The 18,639-nt window shown below is 47.2% G+C and overlaps 1 protein-coding gene across 7 annotated transcripts in view; it reads left to right on the top strand.

Moving 5' to 3' along the window:
- The first annotated feature begins 1,544 nt into the window (after window positions 1-1,544).
- Window positions 1,545-18,639, top strand: part of MAPRE2 (microtubule associated protein RP/EB family member 2) — a 317,614-nt gene continuing 300,519 nt past the window's right edge. For 2 of the 7 annotated variants that reach the window (XM_029591235.1, XM_029591238.1), the window contains exon 1: window positions 1,566-1,872. Coding sequence is in view for 3 of the 7 variants with exons in the window: in XM_029591231.1 (XP_029447091.1) it covers window positions 3,661-4,593 (933 nt within the window). In the remaining 4 variants the exon portion in view is untranslated. Of the gene's footprint in view, window positions 1,873-3,107; window positions 8,007-9,585; window positions 9,801-18,639 lie in introns of those variants that run through there. The other 5 variants (XM_029591234.1, XM_029591231.1, XM_029591232.1 and 2 more) reach the window with 5 other exon arrangements.

Below are 18,639 nucleotides of genomic sequence, written 5' to 3' on the forward strand. Positions count from 1 at the left end.
GAGAGACTGGTGCGTGTGTGTGTGTAAGAGAGAAAAAGTGATTATGGGAATGAGAAGCCTGTGCATGTGGAGAGAGTGAGCATGGGAGTGAGAAACCTGGGTATGTGGGTGTGTGTGAGACACAGTATGGGAGTGAGAAGCCCGTATATGTAAGATAGAACACGGGAGTGGGAAGCCTGTGCGTGTGTATGGCATGAGAGAAACTGTTCAGGAAGGTGACTGGTGTGTGTGTCAAAGACTGGTTGGGAGATGATTGGTGTGTGTGAGAGACAGAAACTGGTCAAGGGGGTGTGACTGGTATGGTGTGTGTGAGAGACGAGACTGGTCATGGGCCCTAAGGAAGAGGACCATGAGTATAGAGCTTAGCCACTACTGCTGCTTCTGGTGTGTGCTACGGCCTGCATGGAAGAGGACAGGAGTAGGAGAGCTGCTGGAGGGGGTAAGTAAAGGTGGCTTTTTAAGTTTATCTTTCTTGATTGACTGCCATTTTAATTTTTTAATATTATGTGATGCGTCTGCTTTTTAAAAATATTTTATTGGTGTTTGGAGAATTTTTAATAGTTTTTATGAGTTTTTAATTGTTGGATGTTATTCTGTTCATAGCTGTTTTGAAATATTTTTTTTCTGCTTATTAGTATAGTTTTACAATTATTTCTGTGTGGGGATCTATAGCTGCTTGCTAGTTCTGTTTTCCTAATAGGAGGTGTATTGGTGTTTAGGGCCTGATTTAATATTTGTAGTGTTGCCTTTTCATAGATATGGTTGTTACTGGTTGAGTGCATTCCATAATACAGGTGTAACTGTGTGCGGATTAGTTTATGTACATAACTGCAGATCCTGGAAGTATGTTAGGTCGGTTCAGTGTGTGTTACTGAGGTGAGATATTTTACTAGCATGTAAGTGTTTGTATCGGTCTTATTTGTTGTGTTTTCTCAAGAGGACATGCATTGGTGGTAAACTGCTGTCTTTTCATAAGTAGGGCTATTGAGCCTGGTAGTAGGAGTTTGAGTTGCTGTTACTGACATGACCTCAGAACCAGACTATCTTTTTTGTAGGATGAGTTGTACGGGAAATGTTGTAATTCTGCTTTACAGCCATTATTGGGGGGGGGGGGGGGGGGTGTTTCCCATGGATACAAACTGTACTTTTACATTAGCCCCATGACGATCATGGGTTCAGTGTGTCATGCATGTGAGAACCATCTGTCAGGTATGTCCAGACAGAAAAAAGGTTGAGAACCACTGGTCTAGAAATTCAAAGAGCATCTAGAACACCCAATCTGTAAGCACACCCAAAATATAGGAGGACTTTTGTTATCATGGCTGGGATTGTTCAGTTTATTAATTCGTCCAAAAGGATCGCTTCTCTGCCTAAACTAAGATCCAAGGGCAAGGGGTCTGAGCTATGAGCAAAGGGCAGTCCTTTCTGAGCTTTTTGGCCCAGAGTGAGAGCCTGTATAAAAAAGGAAAGTTAAGGAGCAGGGCACAATGGGGCGGGTAAGGCAAGGTAGGCAGGGCTAAGAGAGGGGAGGGAGTAGAAAAGGGAGAGCCAGCACGGGCAGCCCCTCTTTTTCGTCTTGTGCAGAGCTGCTTCATCAGCTTCAGATCACCTCTAGGATCAAGCAACTTTACCTCCTTGCTATATCAGTTTTGCTTCCCGGTTCCTCGTGCTCCAGCGCTGCCGAGCCCAGCTGGGGTGGCTCATCTCTCAGCACTGCTGTGCTGTAACGGGCTGACCTCAGCACGGCTGTGCTACAAGAGTTTTGCTTTTACTTTCACTTTGCCTCCAGCACGGCTGTGCTGTAAGAGGAGCAGATCAGCTAAAGGAGCAGGAACGATTTCTTTGATTACATCATTGGGTAAAGTACAAAAGGTTTGTGGCTTATAGGCAAAATGTTGAGAATATTAATGGTAATTTTGTGCTGCTAAGGTCTGGAAGGTATGCTCACCCCTTTCCCCTCCCCCCTTTTTGCATTCAACTGGCTCTGCATTACCAGTACTTTATTTAATGAAAAGGTTTTGAATGCATGGCTGCTTCTGCCTGGAATGTTATTTTATTTAAGGAAATGCCTTAGCACATGGCTGGTTATATATATATTTTAACTAATATATATTTAGTGAAACGCCATGGGCACATGGCCACACTTTACCTGTTATTATATACATATTTTATGAACTCATGGCTGGCTTTCAGCACAATGCTTGCTCTGCATGTTGCTGTATTTATTGAAAGGGCAGCGAGTACAGGGCTGGTTATCATTCACTTGTAGCCTTTTAAGAAACGCCATTGAAGGGGTCTGCACATGGTGACTGCATAGGTGGTTAGAGCACATGGCTGGCAGTAGCAGGCTTGGTAGCTCAGTGGTTAGAGCACTGATCTTGTAGGCTTGCTTTACTTTAAAATCGATGTTTTCTATGTGTTGCTTTACCCCTTGCTCTCTAAATTGCTAGGAAGTGGGCAGGCTTCATGTCTACCATGCTACCTCAACAACCTGTGGATGTGCTTTGTTATACCTAAGTAATCTGACAATTAAAAAGTAGCCAGCATCCCGTAGTTGGGAATTCTGATGATATGTCTATGGGACAGTGGTACGGCATCTGAGTGCTCAGCCAGGTTAACAGGATGTTTTTTATATTAATCTTAAAGGTGATATTTAGTATTTGGTTATTATTTAAAGGGACAGCTGTCCCATGTGCACGTTTATACTGAATTATAAGGGGTACAGGACCCTCAGCTTGATAGATATGATAATTTAGGCTGCGCTATGCAGCTCTATACAAAGTAAATTAAAATATTAATGAAAGGTCAACTTACATCTTAGCATGGTATTGTGGTTCTTATTGTAAGGGCTTGCCAGCAGCCATCTTAAAGTAGCACATGGCAGGGGTCAGCTCAGGGCGGCAGCCATTTTGGGGGTCAGCTCAGGGCAGGGGGGTCAGCACATGGCAGCGGCCATTTTTGGGGGGTCAGCACAAGCATATTTTGACGCCGGTGCCGAGATAATCCAACCGAGAGCCTGGTGGTGTATCAAAAAAAAATTTATTTTTTTTTAAGACAAGTAAATCATTAAAGTCTGCTGATCAATAAATTGTGACTTTGTAATACAGTATTTACCAGTACAGAATGGCGACGGCGAGCCAGTGGACATCGACCGCAGCTGAGTCCGCGACGCTGATTCAGCCCCCCCCCTTGAGGCAGACGGGTCAGCAGTGGGGCTGATTGAAGTTCCAAGCCGGCCCCAAAATTCAAGGCCTAGCAGGAAGACCGTAAGGAAGGGAAAACGTCAGAAGCAAATGGATACTTCCAATCCATCTTCATCGCACTCCGCTACAACTCCTCCCAATGTAACAGCAGCAACACCCATTCCTGCAGTTACAGCTATAAGTGACTTAGACCTGTTGCTGTTGGAGGTTAAGGAGCATGCTGCCGCGCATGGCACAGATTGGCTTAGGCAGCGCATGTCAGAGTTTCCCTCTCCGTCTCAGGAGCGCCCACCAAGCGACGAGCCACAGCAAGATTCCACACTGATCTTCTTTGTTCCAAGGAGTTCGGCAGCTTCTCGCAAGAGGAGCACCAGACCACAGCAAGTAGGGGCATTAGTCGGAAAGAAAAAGCGCCCGGCGGGCCTGAAAACGATTGCGGCCGGGCCCCACGGTGGCGATGGGGCGACCACGCCGACATCAGGTTCTGGTACTGCCCTCGGCTCACTGGCTACAGCTTCTACGGCTGCTAGCACTGGGACCACTTCATGTCACTTGGGACGAGGTAAGCCCCAGACTTGCGACATTTTATCATCAGATTGCAGTGATACTGAGAGAGTTAGCCAAGTCGCTGTGCTTTCTATTCCATTCTCTTAAAAGAAAGAGGAATGTGAGCCAAGGCAATTCGGCTGCCGTTGTCTGGGGTGCTAATCTGGTAACCGTGCCAGTGATCAGTGGGCAAATGGTTACTGAATCAGGGAGGCTACAGAGTATGCTGGCCACTCAAGGTATGCCAGCCTCACCCGCTATACCAGCCAACACTCTGCCAGCCCCAGTTCAACCTACTTTGCCGCCTATAGATGTAAATCCTCTTTTACGCACTGCTAATTCGGCGGTGCAAATTCCAACACAGCAGTTGGGGTATGAGGTTTTATGTGGGGTTACGTCCTTAGCTCACAGTGTGCCAGACACAATAAAAGGCAAAATATTGAAGAGGGAGTACATTGACATATTTTCCCTCCTTGTTACGGATATGGAAGGGGGATCCACTGAGGCGAAAGATAAGAGGCCAAAGGTTGCCAAGAACATCCAAAATTGGACCAGGGCTTTCCATATTTTTATGTCCGTGATTGTGGAACATGAGCCTGCACATGCCCCCTTTCTCATAAGATACATGGACACCATCTTGACAGCACAAAGGAGGGGAGGGTGGGCCTGGCTTAATTATGACATGCTTTTTAGGAAAAGCATGGCCCATAACCCTGCCGTCTCTTGGCAACACAGGTTGATTGACCTTTGGCTAGATGAGATGACCCTACAGAAGTCCTCATGGGCAGAGAGCGGGTACATCATACAGTCATCCGAGGGAGAGGGGCCTATATCAAAGGGATAGATTTTCCTTTCAAGGTTCGTGGAGGCGGGACACGTGCAGGCAGTTCAATGCTGGCCACTGCACATGGAAAAATTGCAAGTTCAGGCACACTTGCTCCACATGCGGTTTTGGCTCCCACCCAGCCGCTCAGTGCCGTACCTCCAAGGATCAAAGGCAGTTTCCTCAGCAGCAGGTGGGACGCTCGCCTGACTTCGCGAGCCCCAACCCCGGTCCGCGTTGAGGCAATGCGCCCGTGGCTGGATCGTTATCCCTACCAAACCGAAGTGGAGCAAATTTATGCTGGTTTCCTGTATGGCTTCCGAATCCCTATTCAATCTTTACCCCCTTTAGTGTTAGACTGCCCCCGAGCAATGCACGATCACTGGCGATGCATGAGGAGAAGGTAGATAAAGTTCAAGCGAAATTGGCGCTAGGTAGGATAGTGGGCCCGTTCCCTTATCCACCTTTTCCAAATCTAGTAATATCTCCTCTGGGAATGGTACCCAAGAAAGAGCCAGGCCATTTCCGGCTCATACACAACCTGTCTTTCCCGCCGGGTAATTTGGTTAACGACCAAATTGACCCCCATTTGTGTGTGGTGTCATACTCCTCCTTTGACTCTGCAATCCAGCTGATCAAAGATGCAGGGCCCTGCGTGCACATGGCTAAGGTGGACATAGTCAGCATTCCACCTTCTGGGTTTTCAATTCAAGGGGCAGTATTATTTTGACCGCTGCATTCCAATGGGCTGTTCAATTTCCTGTGCATTGTTTGAATTGTTTAGTTCCTTCTTGCATTGGGTAATCGAACAGCAGTCGGAGAGAAAGCAAATAGTACACTACCTTGATGATTTCCTATTGGTAGGGAGGGACAGCGCAGACTGCCGTAACCTACTGGCCATCGCTCAAGAGGTGGCCAGGCGTTTTGGCGTCCCCTTAGCACAAGGAAAAACAGAAGGTCCAGCTACCACAATTACCTTCCTCGGTATTGAACTGGATGCCCAGGCCCAGCAGTCTAGGTTACCTACTGAAAAAATTTTTAAACTCAGGGAGACAATCTTGGAGATGCACAGCCTCAAGAAAGCCACCTTGAGACAGTTCCAGTCATTGATCGGATTGCTTACCTTTGCGTCAAGAGTAATTCCTATGAGCAGGGCCTTTTTACGCAGGTTATCACTTGCTACAGCGGGGGTTCGGAAAAAACACCACCGTATAAGGGTCTCCAGGGCAATCAAGAGTGACCTGCTGGTGTGGGAGACCTTTCTAACAGAATTTAATGGCTTAGCTTTTTGGCAGGACCCCCCAAGGCATAACGGTGAGCTAGAATTATTCACAGATGCAGCAGGAGGTGTTGGTTTCGGGATTTATTTCCAGGGAGCTTGGTGTGCCGCGCAGTGGCCGCAATCGTGGCACCAGCACAAAGTTGCCAAAGATCTAACCTTCCTTGAATTATTCCCAATTGTGGTTGCCCTTGTCATCTGGGGGGAGTCCCTTGTAGGATCTCACATCATTTTCAGATCCGATAACATGGCTGCGGTGCAAGTCATTAATGCACTGTCTGCACGCACTTTTGAATCAAATGCCCTCATCCGGCATATTTGGTGCTCACGTGCTTGCGTTTCAATATCATATGTAGAACAGTCCACGTCCCAGGTAGAATAAATAACATTGCTGACTCTCTCTCTCCCGCTTACAGTTCTCGACATTCCACAGACTAGCGCTGATGGCAGACTGTTCCCTGACTCCCATACCCGAGGCGGTGTGGCTACTTGGCCCCCCGAACTTTGGAACATGATCCTGGGGTCTTTGTCTGTGAACACTCGTAAGAGCTATCTCCTGGCGCTTCAGGAGATACTGAGATTCCTGGGGAAGGAATCCCTTGAAGTAGAGTGGCCATTGCCTGTTTCCACGTTGCTGGCATTTGTAATGCATTGCAAGAGACAAGGAAAGTCCAGGACAGCAGTAGCAAATCGCCTAGCTGGCATTTCCTTTTTCTCTAAGCTTCAGGGGTTTCCCAGTTGCTCCGCATTATTTCCTATTAAAAGAGCCATGTTGGGTTGGGCCAGGGAGAGCCCCCCGGGAAGGGACTGCAGAAAACCCATTACCATCCATATCCTCTAACATACTCAAATGCCTGGCAGACGTTTGTAGCAACGAAGCGGAATCGCTTTTATTCAAATGTGCATTCTCCCTGGCTTTTTATGCAGCCCTGAGAGTTAGTGAGCTGGCAGCTCACGCTAAGCCACGGACCTTCGACAGCATGCCTGCAATGGGAGGATACAAAGCTGGAAGGGAAAAAATTGATCCTGCTCGTCCCTAGGTCCAAAACAGACCAGCTGGGAGCGGGAGCATATATCACCCTCCACGAATGGCAGGGGGAGACCACGTGCCCTGTTCGCTGCACGAGATCATACTTGCAGATTCGGCGTTCAACATGTGGAGGCCCTCTGTTGGTGCATTCATCTGGGTTACCTCTGACTAGATGCCAGTTTGCTCGGGTATTGCATTTGGCGTTAACATCCCTGGGTATGAGCACGGTGGGCTACTCGTCGCACTCCTTCCGCACAGGAGCGGCGACAGCAGCAGCCAGCCTGGGTCTGCAAGACAGTGAAGTCATGGCCATTGGCAGATGGGGGTCAGGGAGGTTTAGATCATATGTGAGGCTGCCGGGTTACTTTGCGGTTAAGGGGTAGCCATGATCATTGAAAATCCACCGCTTCACATCTATTTCTTCTCTTGCTTCTTATGCGCAGACCATTGTGGGAGGCTGTCATTCGCATGGATCATCGGGCACTCTTATGTGCGTTGGGCACATAAGCGGGCCCAGCAGCGCCCGACGGGGGAGCATCTAGGGATGGCAAAGCAGCGAATGGCATTGATTTGGAGAGGAATTTCAGGGATGGTATGGGACCAGCTATTACAGACTGTTTTGGAACTGCGCAATAGCAATCCAGTTACGCCTACAGCCCTCGTCATACACCTGGGTGGCAATGATATGCCTCAGACCAAGAGCGTAGCCCTCACACAAAAAATACAAAAAGAGCTCCTGGTATTGCATAATATGTTCCCGCAGTCGGTGATTGTATGGTCCTGCATCACCCCTTGCAGAGTTTGGAGGGGGGAAAGATCTCATGCAGCGGTGGAAAATGCCAGGAAAAAGATCAACAGATGGATGGTTAAATTCATGAGTACCATTGACGGTTTGTCTGTGACGCATGAATTGATAGACGAAAGCCCAGGGATGTTTCAGCACGACGGGGTACATCTATCTGACATAGGTTGGGATATTTTCAACTCCGACCTACAAGATAGTATTCAAGCGGTTGTACACCTGTTGGCCGCAGCCCGGTTGAGTGGGGGGTCCCCGGTAAGCAGTTCCGCTACCGGGGAACCTTGGCATGGTGACTGGCACAAGCAACAACCACCCCCCCCCTGCATTTAGGAGAGTCCAACAGGCGGTTCGGACTGGGCAAGCGGCCTAGCAGAGCCGGCGCAGTCCCTCGACGCTTCAACGGCCGAGAAGGAAGAAGCAAGAGATGCTATGGCGAGGCGATTAGAACAAACGTTCCCGACTTCCACAGTCGGGTCGACGGATGCTATGGCTTCAACGGCCAGGGGTCAAAGGACAACTCCGCGGCTTATACGGCCAAGGGGTGTGCACCTGCCTCAGCTGATTTTCATACCTTCAACTTTTAGAAGCGTGGGGGGGCCATCGCTAGTCACTAAATTTGTTATGATCAGTTATGTAGTTGTGTAAAGTTACAATGATGTTATAGTTATGCTTGCTAATTGCCATTTATTCAATGCTTATGGGCTGCGGCCAATTTTATCCAATCAATAAAATCTGCTTTTCGAATGAAGTCATTGCAATTGCGCCGTATGTTGGAAGTGGGAGGCGAGGGGGGAGGGGGCCAACGCAGCCTTTACACTGCCCACATTGGGAGCCCTGCGACTCCATTAGGGAGCAGGGCACAATGGGGTGGGTAAGGCAAGGTAGGCAGGGAAGGGGCGGAGGGAAGGGAGTAGAAAAGGGCGAGCCAGCACGGGCAGCCCCTCCTTTTCGTCCTGTGCAGAGCTGCTTCATTCCCTCCCACCCTCCCGTTTTTCTCATTAGGACAGATAGCACCAGTATAGAGGGCCAGATCTTCTGGCCCTGTCGCAGCCCTTGGCGTTGCGTAGCGGCATGGTGACTGGCACAAGCAACAACCCTCCCCTGCATTTAGGAGAGTCCAACAGGCGGTTCGGACTGGGCAAGCGGCCTAGCAGAGTTGGCGCAGTCCCTCGACGCTTCAATGGCCGAGAGGGAAGAAGCAAGAGATGCTGAGGCGAGGCGATTAGAACAAACGTTCGGACGCTATGGCTTCAACGGCCAGGGGTCAAAGGACAACTCCGCGGCTTATACGGCCAAGGGGTGTGCACCCGCCTCAGCTGATTTTCATACCTTCAACTTTTAGAAGCATGGGGGGGCCCTAAATTTGTAATGATCAGTTATGCAGTTGTGTATAGTTACAATGATGTTATAGTTATGCTTGCTAATTGCCGTTTATTCAATGCTTATGGGCTGCGGCCAATTTTATCCAACCAATAAAATCTGCTTTTCGAATGAAGTCATTGCAATTGCGCTGTATGTTGAAAGTGGGGGGAGGGGGGAGAGGGGCCAACGCAGCCTTTACACTGCCCACCTTGTGCCCTACATGCCATTGGGAACAGAATGAATTACAGCGATTGCCAAAGAAGGATGATTAGATTTCCTTTAAAAAAAAACAACTTATAAAAGGATTAACTCTAACATAAATAGATTTCCCAAACAGGCCCTGCATTTTTTTAAAGATAATGCCTGAAACACAAAAAAAAAAAAGATACCATTTGAAAATAAAAATGAAACTAATGCAAATCCTCCCGCGGGACCTGGCTGGATTTGGTTTACAGCACAGTCAGTGGGATGACTGGAAGCGCCATGCATGCGCGCCACGTGCCCGCGCTTCTCTCCCTCACCCGGCGGGCAGGTCACGTGGCGCAGAGCCGGGCCGTGCCGGAGCGAGGGTGGAGGAGGAGAGCCCTCCTCTTCCTCCTCCCCCGCCCCGCCCCCGCAGCAGCTGTCAGAGACACCGAGAGACAGGGAGAGAAAGGAGGCGGCGGAGCAGGTGAGCGGGGTGCGCTTAAAGGTGTACACACGCCGTGCACTGCCGGCACCAGGACGGAGAGCGGAGGGGCGCGGCGGCAGCGTGTGTGAGTGCGTCCTGCAGCCCGCTTTCATCTCGTTAGTGCCGGCCCGGGAGGGAGGGGTCGAGGCTGGTTAACTCCTTGCGTCCCCAGCGGTGGGGCGGGAGGAACATCTGGCGGCGGTCGTGGCTACCGGCTGTAGCCCCCCCGCGCGCGCGACAGGAGGTTGCTGCCACGCTGGCACCCGGCAGATCAACCCTGACCAGTAGTGCGGGTGCTGGCAGGGATATTTGCACTCCTGGAAGAGCCTGGTGGGGATGGAATGAGGGGAAGGACAGGGAGAGTTTAGACTGAGGGGTGGGTGTTTAATTTGTTTTGTTTTGTATGCAGGGCAGGGGGAGGTTGCTGCTTAACTGTTTGCTGAACTGGCAGTGTGCAAGATGCAGAGCGCTCTGGCAAGATCTTTTCCCCCCAACCCAAGATCGAAATGTAGGCGCTAATTGTTTTTGTCTCTTCATTTTGGTGACAATTAGGACGCTAGATGAAGTGTTTTCAGATACAAAATCTCTAGAGTCGTTTTATCAAACAGCTGCGCATGCCGCTCTACTCCTCCTCCTCCTCCTCGGATTAGTGACTGATTTCATAGGAGACCGAGTGTTTCTCTGTTATCTGCTCGAGAGGAAAGCTTCCCCGCATTTAGTGTAGCAAAGGCCCTTCAGCTTCAAGTGTAACTTGCTTGTGAGGTCCGGAAGTTCACGTCCATCTGTAAAAGCCTGGATTCTCCATTTCTTTGCCAATTGAGGGGATTCCTCCCTCTTCCCTTCTGTCGCAAACCCTGAAAAGGGGTCATAGGTCTTTAATGCTGCTATAAAAAATATCTTCAGCCTTGGCTTTTCCCCTGCTAACTACAGTACTAAATAGCAGAGACGAAATCTGCCTTCAGTCGAGTGGGAGAAAACCGAATGGATAAGAGAATATCTATGGTGGGGTTTTGTTTTTTTTTTTTGTGTATGATCAGGATTCAGGTCCTTGGTTGGCAGAAGATTCAGCTCGCTGGTATTTTATGAGATGCGATATTCTCTTTGAAGGAAATTTTGTTTACGGAAGGACCTGACGGACGTTGCTTTGGGTAGTGAAAGCGTGTGTAGATGGGTGATGTTCCTCGGAGAACCTTGCTCTACGTTGCAGGTCTGCAAAGGCTGAGCTGAAACTTGTAGAGCTTCCAAGAGGCACAAGTTGTCGCACTGGCTTTTCTCATTTTTTCCTTGGAGCCTGATCTTTACAAACTGGAATACCTGGGTGTTTAATTCTATGGAAAGAGGTGGAGTAGCTCTTTTGAAGTTGCTAGGTTGACTCTCTTAGGAAAACATTTAAGTGCAATGTTCTTAATCGGATGGAGAAATTGTCTACCCACAGGATTAATTATGTGCTACTTTGTCAGCCAAAGATTTCTTAAAGTTTTCATGACTGCCTCTCTATACTTGCTTTCAATTACTTATATATTATGAACAGTATTATTTAAATGTGGTTATATTTCATATAATTTGTGATGAATCTTTGCTGGTGCCTGTAAATCTTGCTATTATTTCATATCTAATAAAGTTCAGCTCTGCCATCCTATCGCTCCTTAAATACTGATCCTTTTCCAGGAGATGAAAGGAGGATGAGACACAGTCTTAATGAAGTTTAAAACCGCTGGGCAACCTGATTCCTCAAAATATCAACTTTGTCCTTTGCTTGGCTTTGTTGCTTCCTCTTTTGAACTAATTTTTGTTTTCCTTTCTTTTGGTCCTTAGGGATTTGCTTATTCATTATTTCATAGCTAACCACAGTTACAAATTATAAAGTGCTCAAAGCAATAAAATAAATAAACCTATTAATATGTATAAAAATACCTAAAATCAAATCACTAACAATCAGGCTGATACAGAATGGTGCGCTCAGTTGAGCGCACCGTTTAACATGCGATTGGCCGCGCATTTTCGACGTGTCTATTACCCCTTACACAGTAAGGGGTTTTTTCGTGTCAAACTTGTGGCCACCCCCCCCCCCCCCGCCCGAAAACTAATAGTGCTCATCAGCATCACATGCAATTGCATGCTGAAAGTAAAATGTGTGGCCAAGCACATTAAGTCAGAGGAACCAAATAAATAAATAATAAATAAATCTGCCCACCGGTCAGCGGTTAGAAATACAGACGCTCAATTTTACCGGTGTCTGTTTTCCGAACCCGTGGCTATCAACGGCATTTGGAAACAGACAGGTAAAATAGCTGACAGCCACCTCTACGCTAATAAGGAGGCGCTAGGGACACACTATTGTCCCTAGCGCCTCCTTATTAGTGCAACCCCTCATTCAAATAAAGAATTGCATGCCTAGGAGAGGTGGCTGGGTGCACGTCGGGAGAGAGGGCGCTCAACATGGAGCGCCCGCTCTCCCGTAATTCTTACTGTATTGGCCTGTTAGTAAGGTAAAACATAAAATAGGATGCAAAAGTAAAACAGAATATCAATATAAAAAGTATAAAATATTTGCATAATACACATCAAAATCCCTCAGAAAACACTTCAATCAAATGCTCTTTGATATAATATTTAAGGTTTTGTACTTTCTGCAGATTTAATCATATCCATTCCCTCTTGTGTTTTAAAATTCCTCCCCAGCTTATCAATTCTTTGATCCTATGTACAACTTGCACTTGTTGGTGTGATGTTTGCATTGGGATTCTGGAATCAGATTCAGCAGTGCAGCTCCCAGGTTACTTAGCCACGCCCATTGTGATATGTAAGTGGGAGGAGCTTTCAGAGTCCTGTGGGGGACAGACTGCAGACAACTCCAGCTGTGCTCAGGTGATGGGAGGAAGTGTGGGGCAGGCTGCAGACAGGTCCAGCTGTGCACGGGTAATGGGAGGGGAACATCTCACGAATTAGAATGGCAAAAGGAAAACTTCATGATTTTGTCTATTTTGAGCTGAAGGATTTGCTAAAAAAAAAATAAAAATAATAATTTGATACCGCTGCTGGTTTTAAAACATCACTTGAGGACAGCTTATCTGATAGTGAGCCTTGATTAAGTAGTTTGTGTGGGTTTTAGTACTGTTTATATTGTACTGCATGATTATGGAAAGTAAAAATAACTTTATTTGGAAGCTTGTTTCTTCTGTGATGTGTGTGCCAGTTCCTAATTTATTGCTTCGGTGCTACCTCATGACTCTACTGGGTTCGGTCCAAGATTATTTCTGGTGCACGGGTCGGTCTGTATGAGACTCATGAGAGGACTTGGGAAAGAACTTTTAAATCAAAATTTATTATGGTGGCAAATAACTTTTACATATAGGAGGTATAACAGCCCACAAGCTAGACAGTAAATATGTCAATAAGTTACATTAGTAAGTAAGGTTTTGGCTTTTGAAAATTATCCCACCAAAACTACCCACTCGCAGTTACACCTGTTATGTGCTCAGAATTCTGCAGGGAAAATTTTATGCTCATACATACTTTTGCATTTTCAAAAAGTATGTGAGCGCAGACCCCTCCTCCCCCACCCCTGCCCACGGAAACACCTCTGCTCAGTCTGGGCACACCTACAGGACATGAGGGTGTAAGTTTACTTGTGTTATCAAGCGGGCAGTTTTATAACTGACCATTTCCCCAGGGAAAGCACTGGCATACTTACACAAATGTCTTTGGAAGTTATCCTCTGAGGGTAACTTTCTTATATGCATAAGTTTGCTTTGAAAATCTGTGTAACTATTTATGCATGTTTTTGCTGCCTAATTATGCAAGCTGTTTAAAAGTTTTATATATATATATATATATTTTTTTTTTTTTTTTAAGGGGATAATTTTGAAACACCTGTCAATGCCTCAGAGAGGAGGGAGAGAGATGTACATTATTCCAGAATTTGCAATGCTTTTAAAAACAAGCAAAGCAATTGTATACCAGCTACTGTAATGTAAAGGTGTTATTGTAACTTCCTGTTGTCTTTGAGATTGTGATAGCTTTTTAAAGGACCAACACAACAGGTGTTTAAAGGCCTCTTCAGTATGATGTACTATTTCATCTCTTACACTGCAACACCTTTTCTACTGGTCCTTTTAAAAGGCGACACAGCCTACACAGATTCCAGTCTGTCAGATCTTAAAATAGATAAAGACTTAGTTATGTTATCTCAGAAGGCGGGCACTGGTTGTTTTCACATCATTTATGTGAAATGTGAGGGGAAAGAGGAAATTCAGAGAGCTTGGAGTTCATTTCTTATGAACTGTGCCTGGTCTCTTCCAAGTGAGAAACAAACATAACTTAAAAGCACTAAAAACTAGAAAGGGTGTCTTCATTCATTCATTCATTCATTCATTCATTCATTCATTCATTTATTTAAAATTATTTATGAATTGCCCTTTCCAAATGTAAAAAATTGCTCAGAGTGATTCACAGAAATAACAATTAATGCAATAAACAAACACTAAAACTGAAAGCAATACATAAAACAAAAAAACATTTGATACTCTTGCATTGTATACTTATAAACCAGTTGTCATTTTTAGGCTTTTTGAGTTGGATTTGCATAGAAATAAAGCTACTGGGTTTTCAAAATCAGTAGTGACTATGTAGTTCAGGGGGGGCCCAAACTGTGGGCTACATCATCTGGCCCACAGAGCAATGTATTCCAGCCCACTAAACATTTCCCTGCCAGCAGCTGAATCGGCCCTTGGAGCAAGGTTTACGTTTTGTTTTTTGGATGATGCGTGGCAGTGGGAGAACTGAGCAATGCTGGTGGGGTTCCAACTCCTGTTAGCAAAAGAGAAGCCTTGTGAGGGGAATGTAAGCAGAGTGTGAGAGGAGGGAGTGATAGAAGATAAACAGTGTAAGGGAGAGGAGGTGGAGGAAAGGGGAGAGCATATGAGGGAATGCGTTCCACAAACACATCACCCTTCCAGGAGACAGATGTAGTGGCTGAAGAAGGGGGAAGGCAGGTGATAAGGTTTCCAGAGGTGTGGCAGTTGCCAACTTCCTAGGAATATTATTTCTGAAACACTATCTGCTCTGGGAACCCTTTTGCCCTCCTCCCACCTTCAGCAGAATTTCTAATTACTGAGGAGGCCAGACAACCAGCCACTGACTCCTCCTCTTTTCCTCCCCCTTCCCCTCAGCCCTCCACTCATCAAAACTCAGAGGGGACAATACCTCATTCTCCATCCTGGGTTTTGAAATATGACATGCAATCCTTCTATTTAAAAAGTTTGTGAATCCTAGTGTAGTTCATTAAACGCCTACTGAGAGATGCTGGTGCGTCTTCCCATGTGTGCTGCACATGGGAAGAAGATGACAATCTATATTGTTAGTAATGCAAAAAAAAAAAAGCAAACTAGCTGGTGGAGGAACAAAAGTTGCAATAATTCTTCTAGTAGCTTGTTTCCTGCCCTGCTTTAGCTGGAAGTTACCCCTCTGTCATTTCTGGCAGATCTTGCAGGAGTGATTTTCTGCTTTTTGTTTGCAATGCTCCTAAGCGAATGCAGTGTTGCCTGAACTGAGCTTAGGGCAGCGATATCCCTGGCTTGGTTGGCAGCTTTCACACAGGGCACTTTATACTATAAATAGAAAGTGCAGCGTGATACTGCAGAATCTAGTTGCAGCCAAGAATGGAGATGGGCCGATAGCCTGCCTTATTGTGCCCCCAGGGCATGAGAGAGGCAGTTCAGATTCAGCCATTTCAATGCTGTGATTAGATTGTCATATTGATGGATGTCCCGTGCGGAAGCTGCAGAATGCCAGCCTATATAATATAGGGTGAAGTGCTTGGTCTCAAGTCCTCCCCCTTACTTTTCGTGTACCGATGAATAGTTGTTTTACTAATAAAGAGGAATTTGTTTTAGGAGTAGAACTCAAGTAAGCAGCACGCATCCACTTACAGGTCGATCCAGTAAGGCCGCGGTAGAAACAGTGCGGCAGTGTCAGGCGCACCCTTCCTCCCCGCACGCACAGTTCTCTTCACTAACTCCCCGATACTCTCCTCTAATCGCATGCAAATGCATGCCGCGGCTTTAAAGCGGTAGGGAAGGGTTATGGCCGCGTAACCCATTTTACTGTATAGGCGCTTAATACAGCGCCTATACAGTAACCAGGGTGCGACGGTACCTGTCATTTCAAATGTCATTTCAAATGTCATTTGGAATGACAGGTACCAGGAAGTGTAAAAAAACACGAAAAGTCTTTGTTGCTTCGTCGCTGTGTCTCTCCTCCCGGAGCAGGGCGCGAAAGCAGCCTTGCTCCGGGAGGAGGTGAGGCACAGCGGCGAAGACAGACGGGAGAGGAGAAAAAGCAGAGCCGAGCAAAGCGAAAGCGTGCAGCAAGCCGGCGAAATAGACCTGCGAGCAGAGGCAATAGCAGCGGTTCGGTAAGCCTGGCACCCTCCTTGATGTAGTACGTCCCGGATGTCCCTCCCCAGCGCGCCCGCCACTACCCCTTTCATCAGCTGCATCCACTGCGACCCGGCAGTCCCGTGAGGCCTACAAAAAAAAAAAATCCCTGGCTCCCGCGCCCCCGCACTGGCCCGCCGACTAAACCCCCCCCCCTCCTCCCGATCGGGCATGTAGGCGGCGGCGACGAAAACCAAAGCAATTTTTTTTTTTTTTTCAAAAAGCAACATCACACATTGCATAAAATAATTTCTCCAGCCTTAAAGCGACTTACTTTTGGGATCTGTCAAGTAAGTCGCAAAAGTAACTTACTTTTCTGAAGCCATCACGATCGTAGCTCAAGACTAAGATGGCCGCCTGCACGGGGGAAAGCGTGCAATTGGCCGCTGAAGACGTGACGTCACGTCTTCAGCTGCCAATTGCACGCTTTCCCCGTGCAGGCAGCCATCTTCGTCTTCGCCCGGAGGAGCTAAGATCATGTTCCTGATGGCTTCAGAAAAGTAAGTTACTTTTGCGACTTACTTTTGGGATCTTGACAGATCCCAAAAGTAAGTCGCTTTTGGGAAAAAACCAAAATTGTCGCTTTAAGGCTGGAGAAATTATTTTATGCAATGTGTGATGTCGCTTTTTGAAAAAAAAAAAAAATGCTTTGGTTTTCGTCGCCGCCGCCTACATGCCCGATCGGGGGGGGGGGGGGGTTTAGTCGGCGGGCCAGTGCGGGGGCGCGGGAGCCGGGGGTTTTTTTTTTTTTGTAGGCCTCACGGGACTGCCGGGTCGCAGTGGATGCAGCTGATGAAAGGGGGTAGTGGCGGGCGCGCTGGGGAGGGGGGGGCATCCGGGACGTACTACATCAAGGAGGGTGCCAGGCTTACCGAACCGCTGCTATTGCCTCTGCTCGCAGGTCTATTTCGCCGGCTTGCTGCACGCTTTTGCTTTGCTCGGCTCTGCTTTTTCTCCTCTCCCGTCTGTCTTCGCCGCTGTGCCTCACCTCCTCCGGGTCGCAGTGGTAGCATGGCGCTGTGAGGGGGGGCGAAAGGGTATATACCCATGAACGGATTTGAGTGGGAGCGCTCTGTGAAGCGGGACATGCCCGTGAGGGGCATAATGGGTGGATGCAGCTGATGAAAGGGGTAGTGGCGGGCGCGCTGGGGAGGGGGGGGGCATCCGGGAAGTACTACATCAAGGAAGGTGCCAGGCTTATTGTTTTATTGTGTTTGAGTATCTTAAGCGGTGTCGATGGATTTGTTACACAGTCCTAACTCCTACTAGGGGGAGGCGGTAAACTAACAGGTTAAGGCCGCGGCAAAACAGCGGGTTCCTAAGGAGATAATATCAGCGCCCGTTACAGTATCGGAGGGGAATAGCTAATTCCTTCATTATACAGCTTTTTCGTTCATTTACATGCTGGGTGCGGAAAGGGTTAGGTGTTTATTTTAGGAAGCGCTAAGGACGCGTGAAACTGGAGACTGTATGGCTGGATGGCCTTACTCTTCTGTATTGTGCGCTCCCAGCACGTTACAGACGGGCAATCTTTAACTGCACGTTACTGTATCGACCTGTTAGTCGGGTAAATGCAGTCATTTTATGTAGCACTGGACAGGGCCCTCTGTGCTAAGCATAGACACAGCATTGGGGGAAAAACCCCTCTGTGCATCAGGCCAGAGTTCGTCTTTTGCGTGACGCACTGCTGAGTACGGAACTTAATTTTGCAGGCTGTCCTGAAGCCGACTTGCAGAAGGTGAAGCGGTCACCTCAACTTTTAAACCCTCTGACCTACTGTCCCATTAAAATTATACAGGCCGATACTGTAAAGTGCGCTCAGTCGAGTGCACTATTTAACCTGGGTTGGATACGCGTTTTGCACACACTTTACGGTATCGGCCTGATAGATGATGCAGTTATGGTTAGAACAGCCTAGTGATATTGGTGAATATACCAATTTGTGGAATTGTTACCTCAGCTCAAGTGCTAGACACACATCCGGTATCACGCCTACACCATAGTCTGCTTTTTCGGGGAGAAGAAACGGATGGTCCACATTAATTTGCAAACGTGAAATGGGGGTGCAGGAAGCATTTGCATTCACTGTAAAATATTTGTTTATCCTTCCAAACCCAGTCACACATTCTGTGTAAATTTTTTTTTTTAACGTTTTAAACTGATCTTGAAGGGCACAGTTTGCTTTATTGGTAATAATAAAACCTAAACCTGGACTCTCCATTACTTGTGGGCAACAGTATTGCGAGCATGGGTGGCATGGTAAGGCAGGGCGCGTTTCTGTTCTGATGTCGAGATGTAAAACAGGTCGTTAGTTTTCCTCTTCCCTGGCAGCCTGCAGTGCCCTGTTCTCTTGAGAGTATCATCTCTGCTGCAATAATACCAAATATAAATAAAACCCTTTTTGGAGCCACTGCTGTGTCTTGATGAAAAGGCACATGGGTTGCAGAGTCATGTGTCTGTTATCTGTAAATGATGAAGATTTGAGCA

The sequence above is a fragment of the Rhinatrema bivittatum genome, chromosome 2 (assembly GCF_901001135.1).
Source record: "Rhinatrema bivittatum chromosome 2, aRhiBiv1.1, whole genome shotgun sequence".
Lineage (NCBI taxonomy): Eukaryota > Metazoa > Chordata > Amphibia > Gymnophiona > Rhinatrematidae > Rhinatrema > Rhinatrema bivittatum.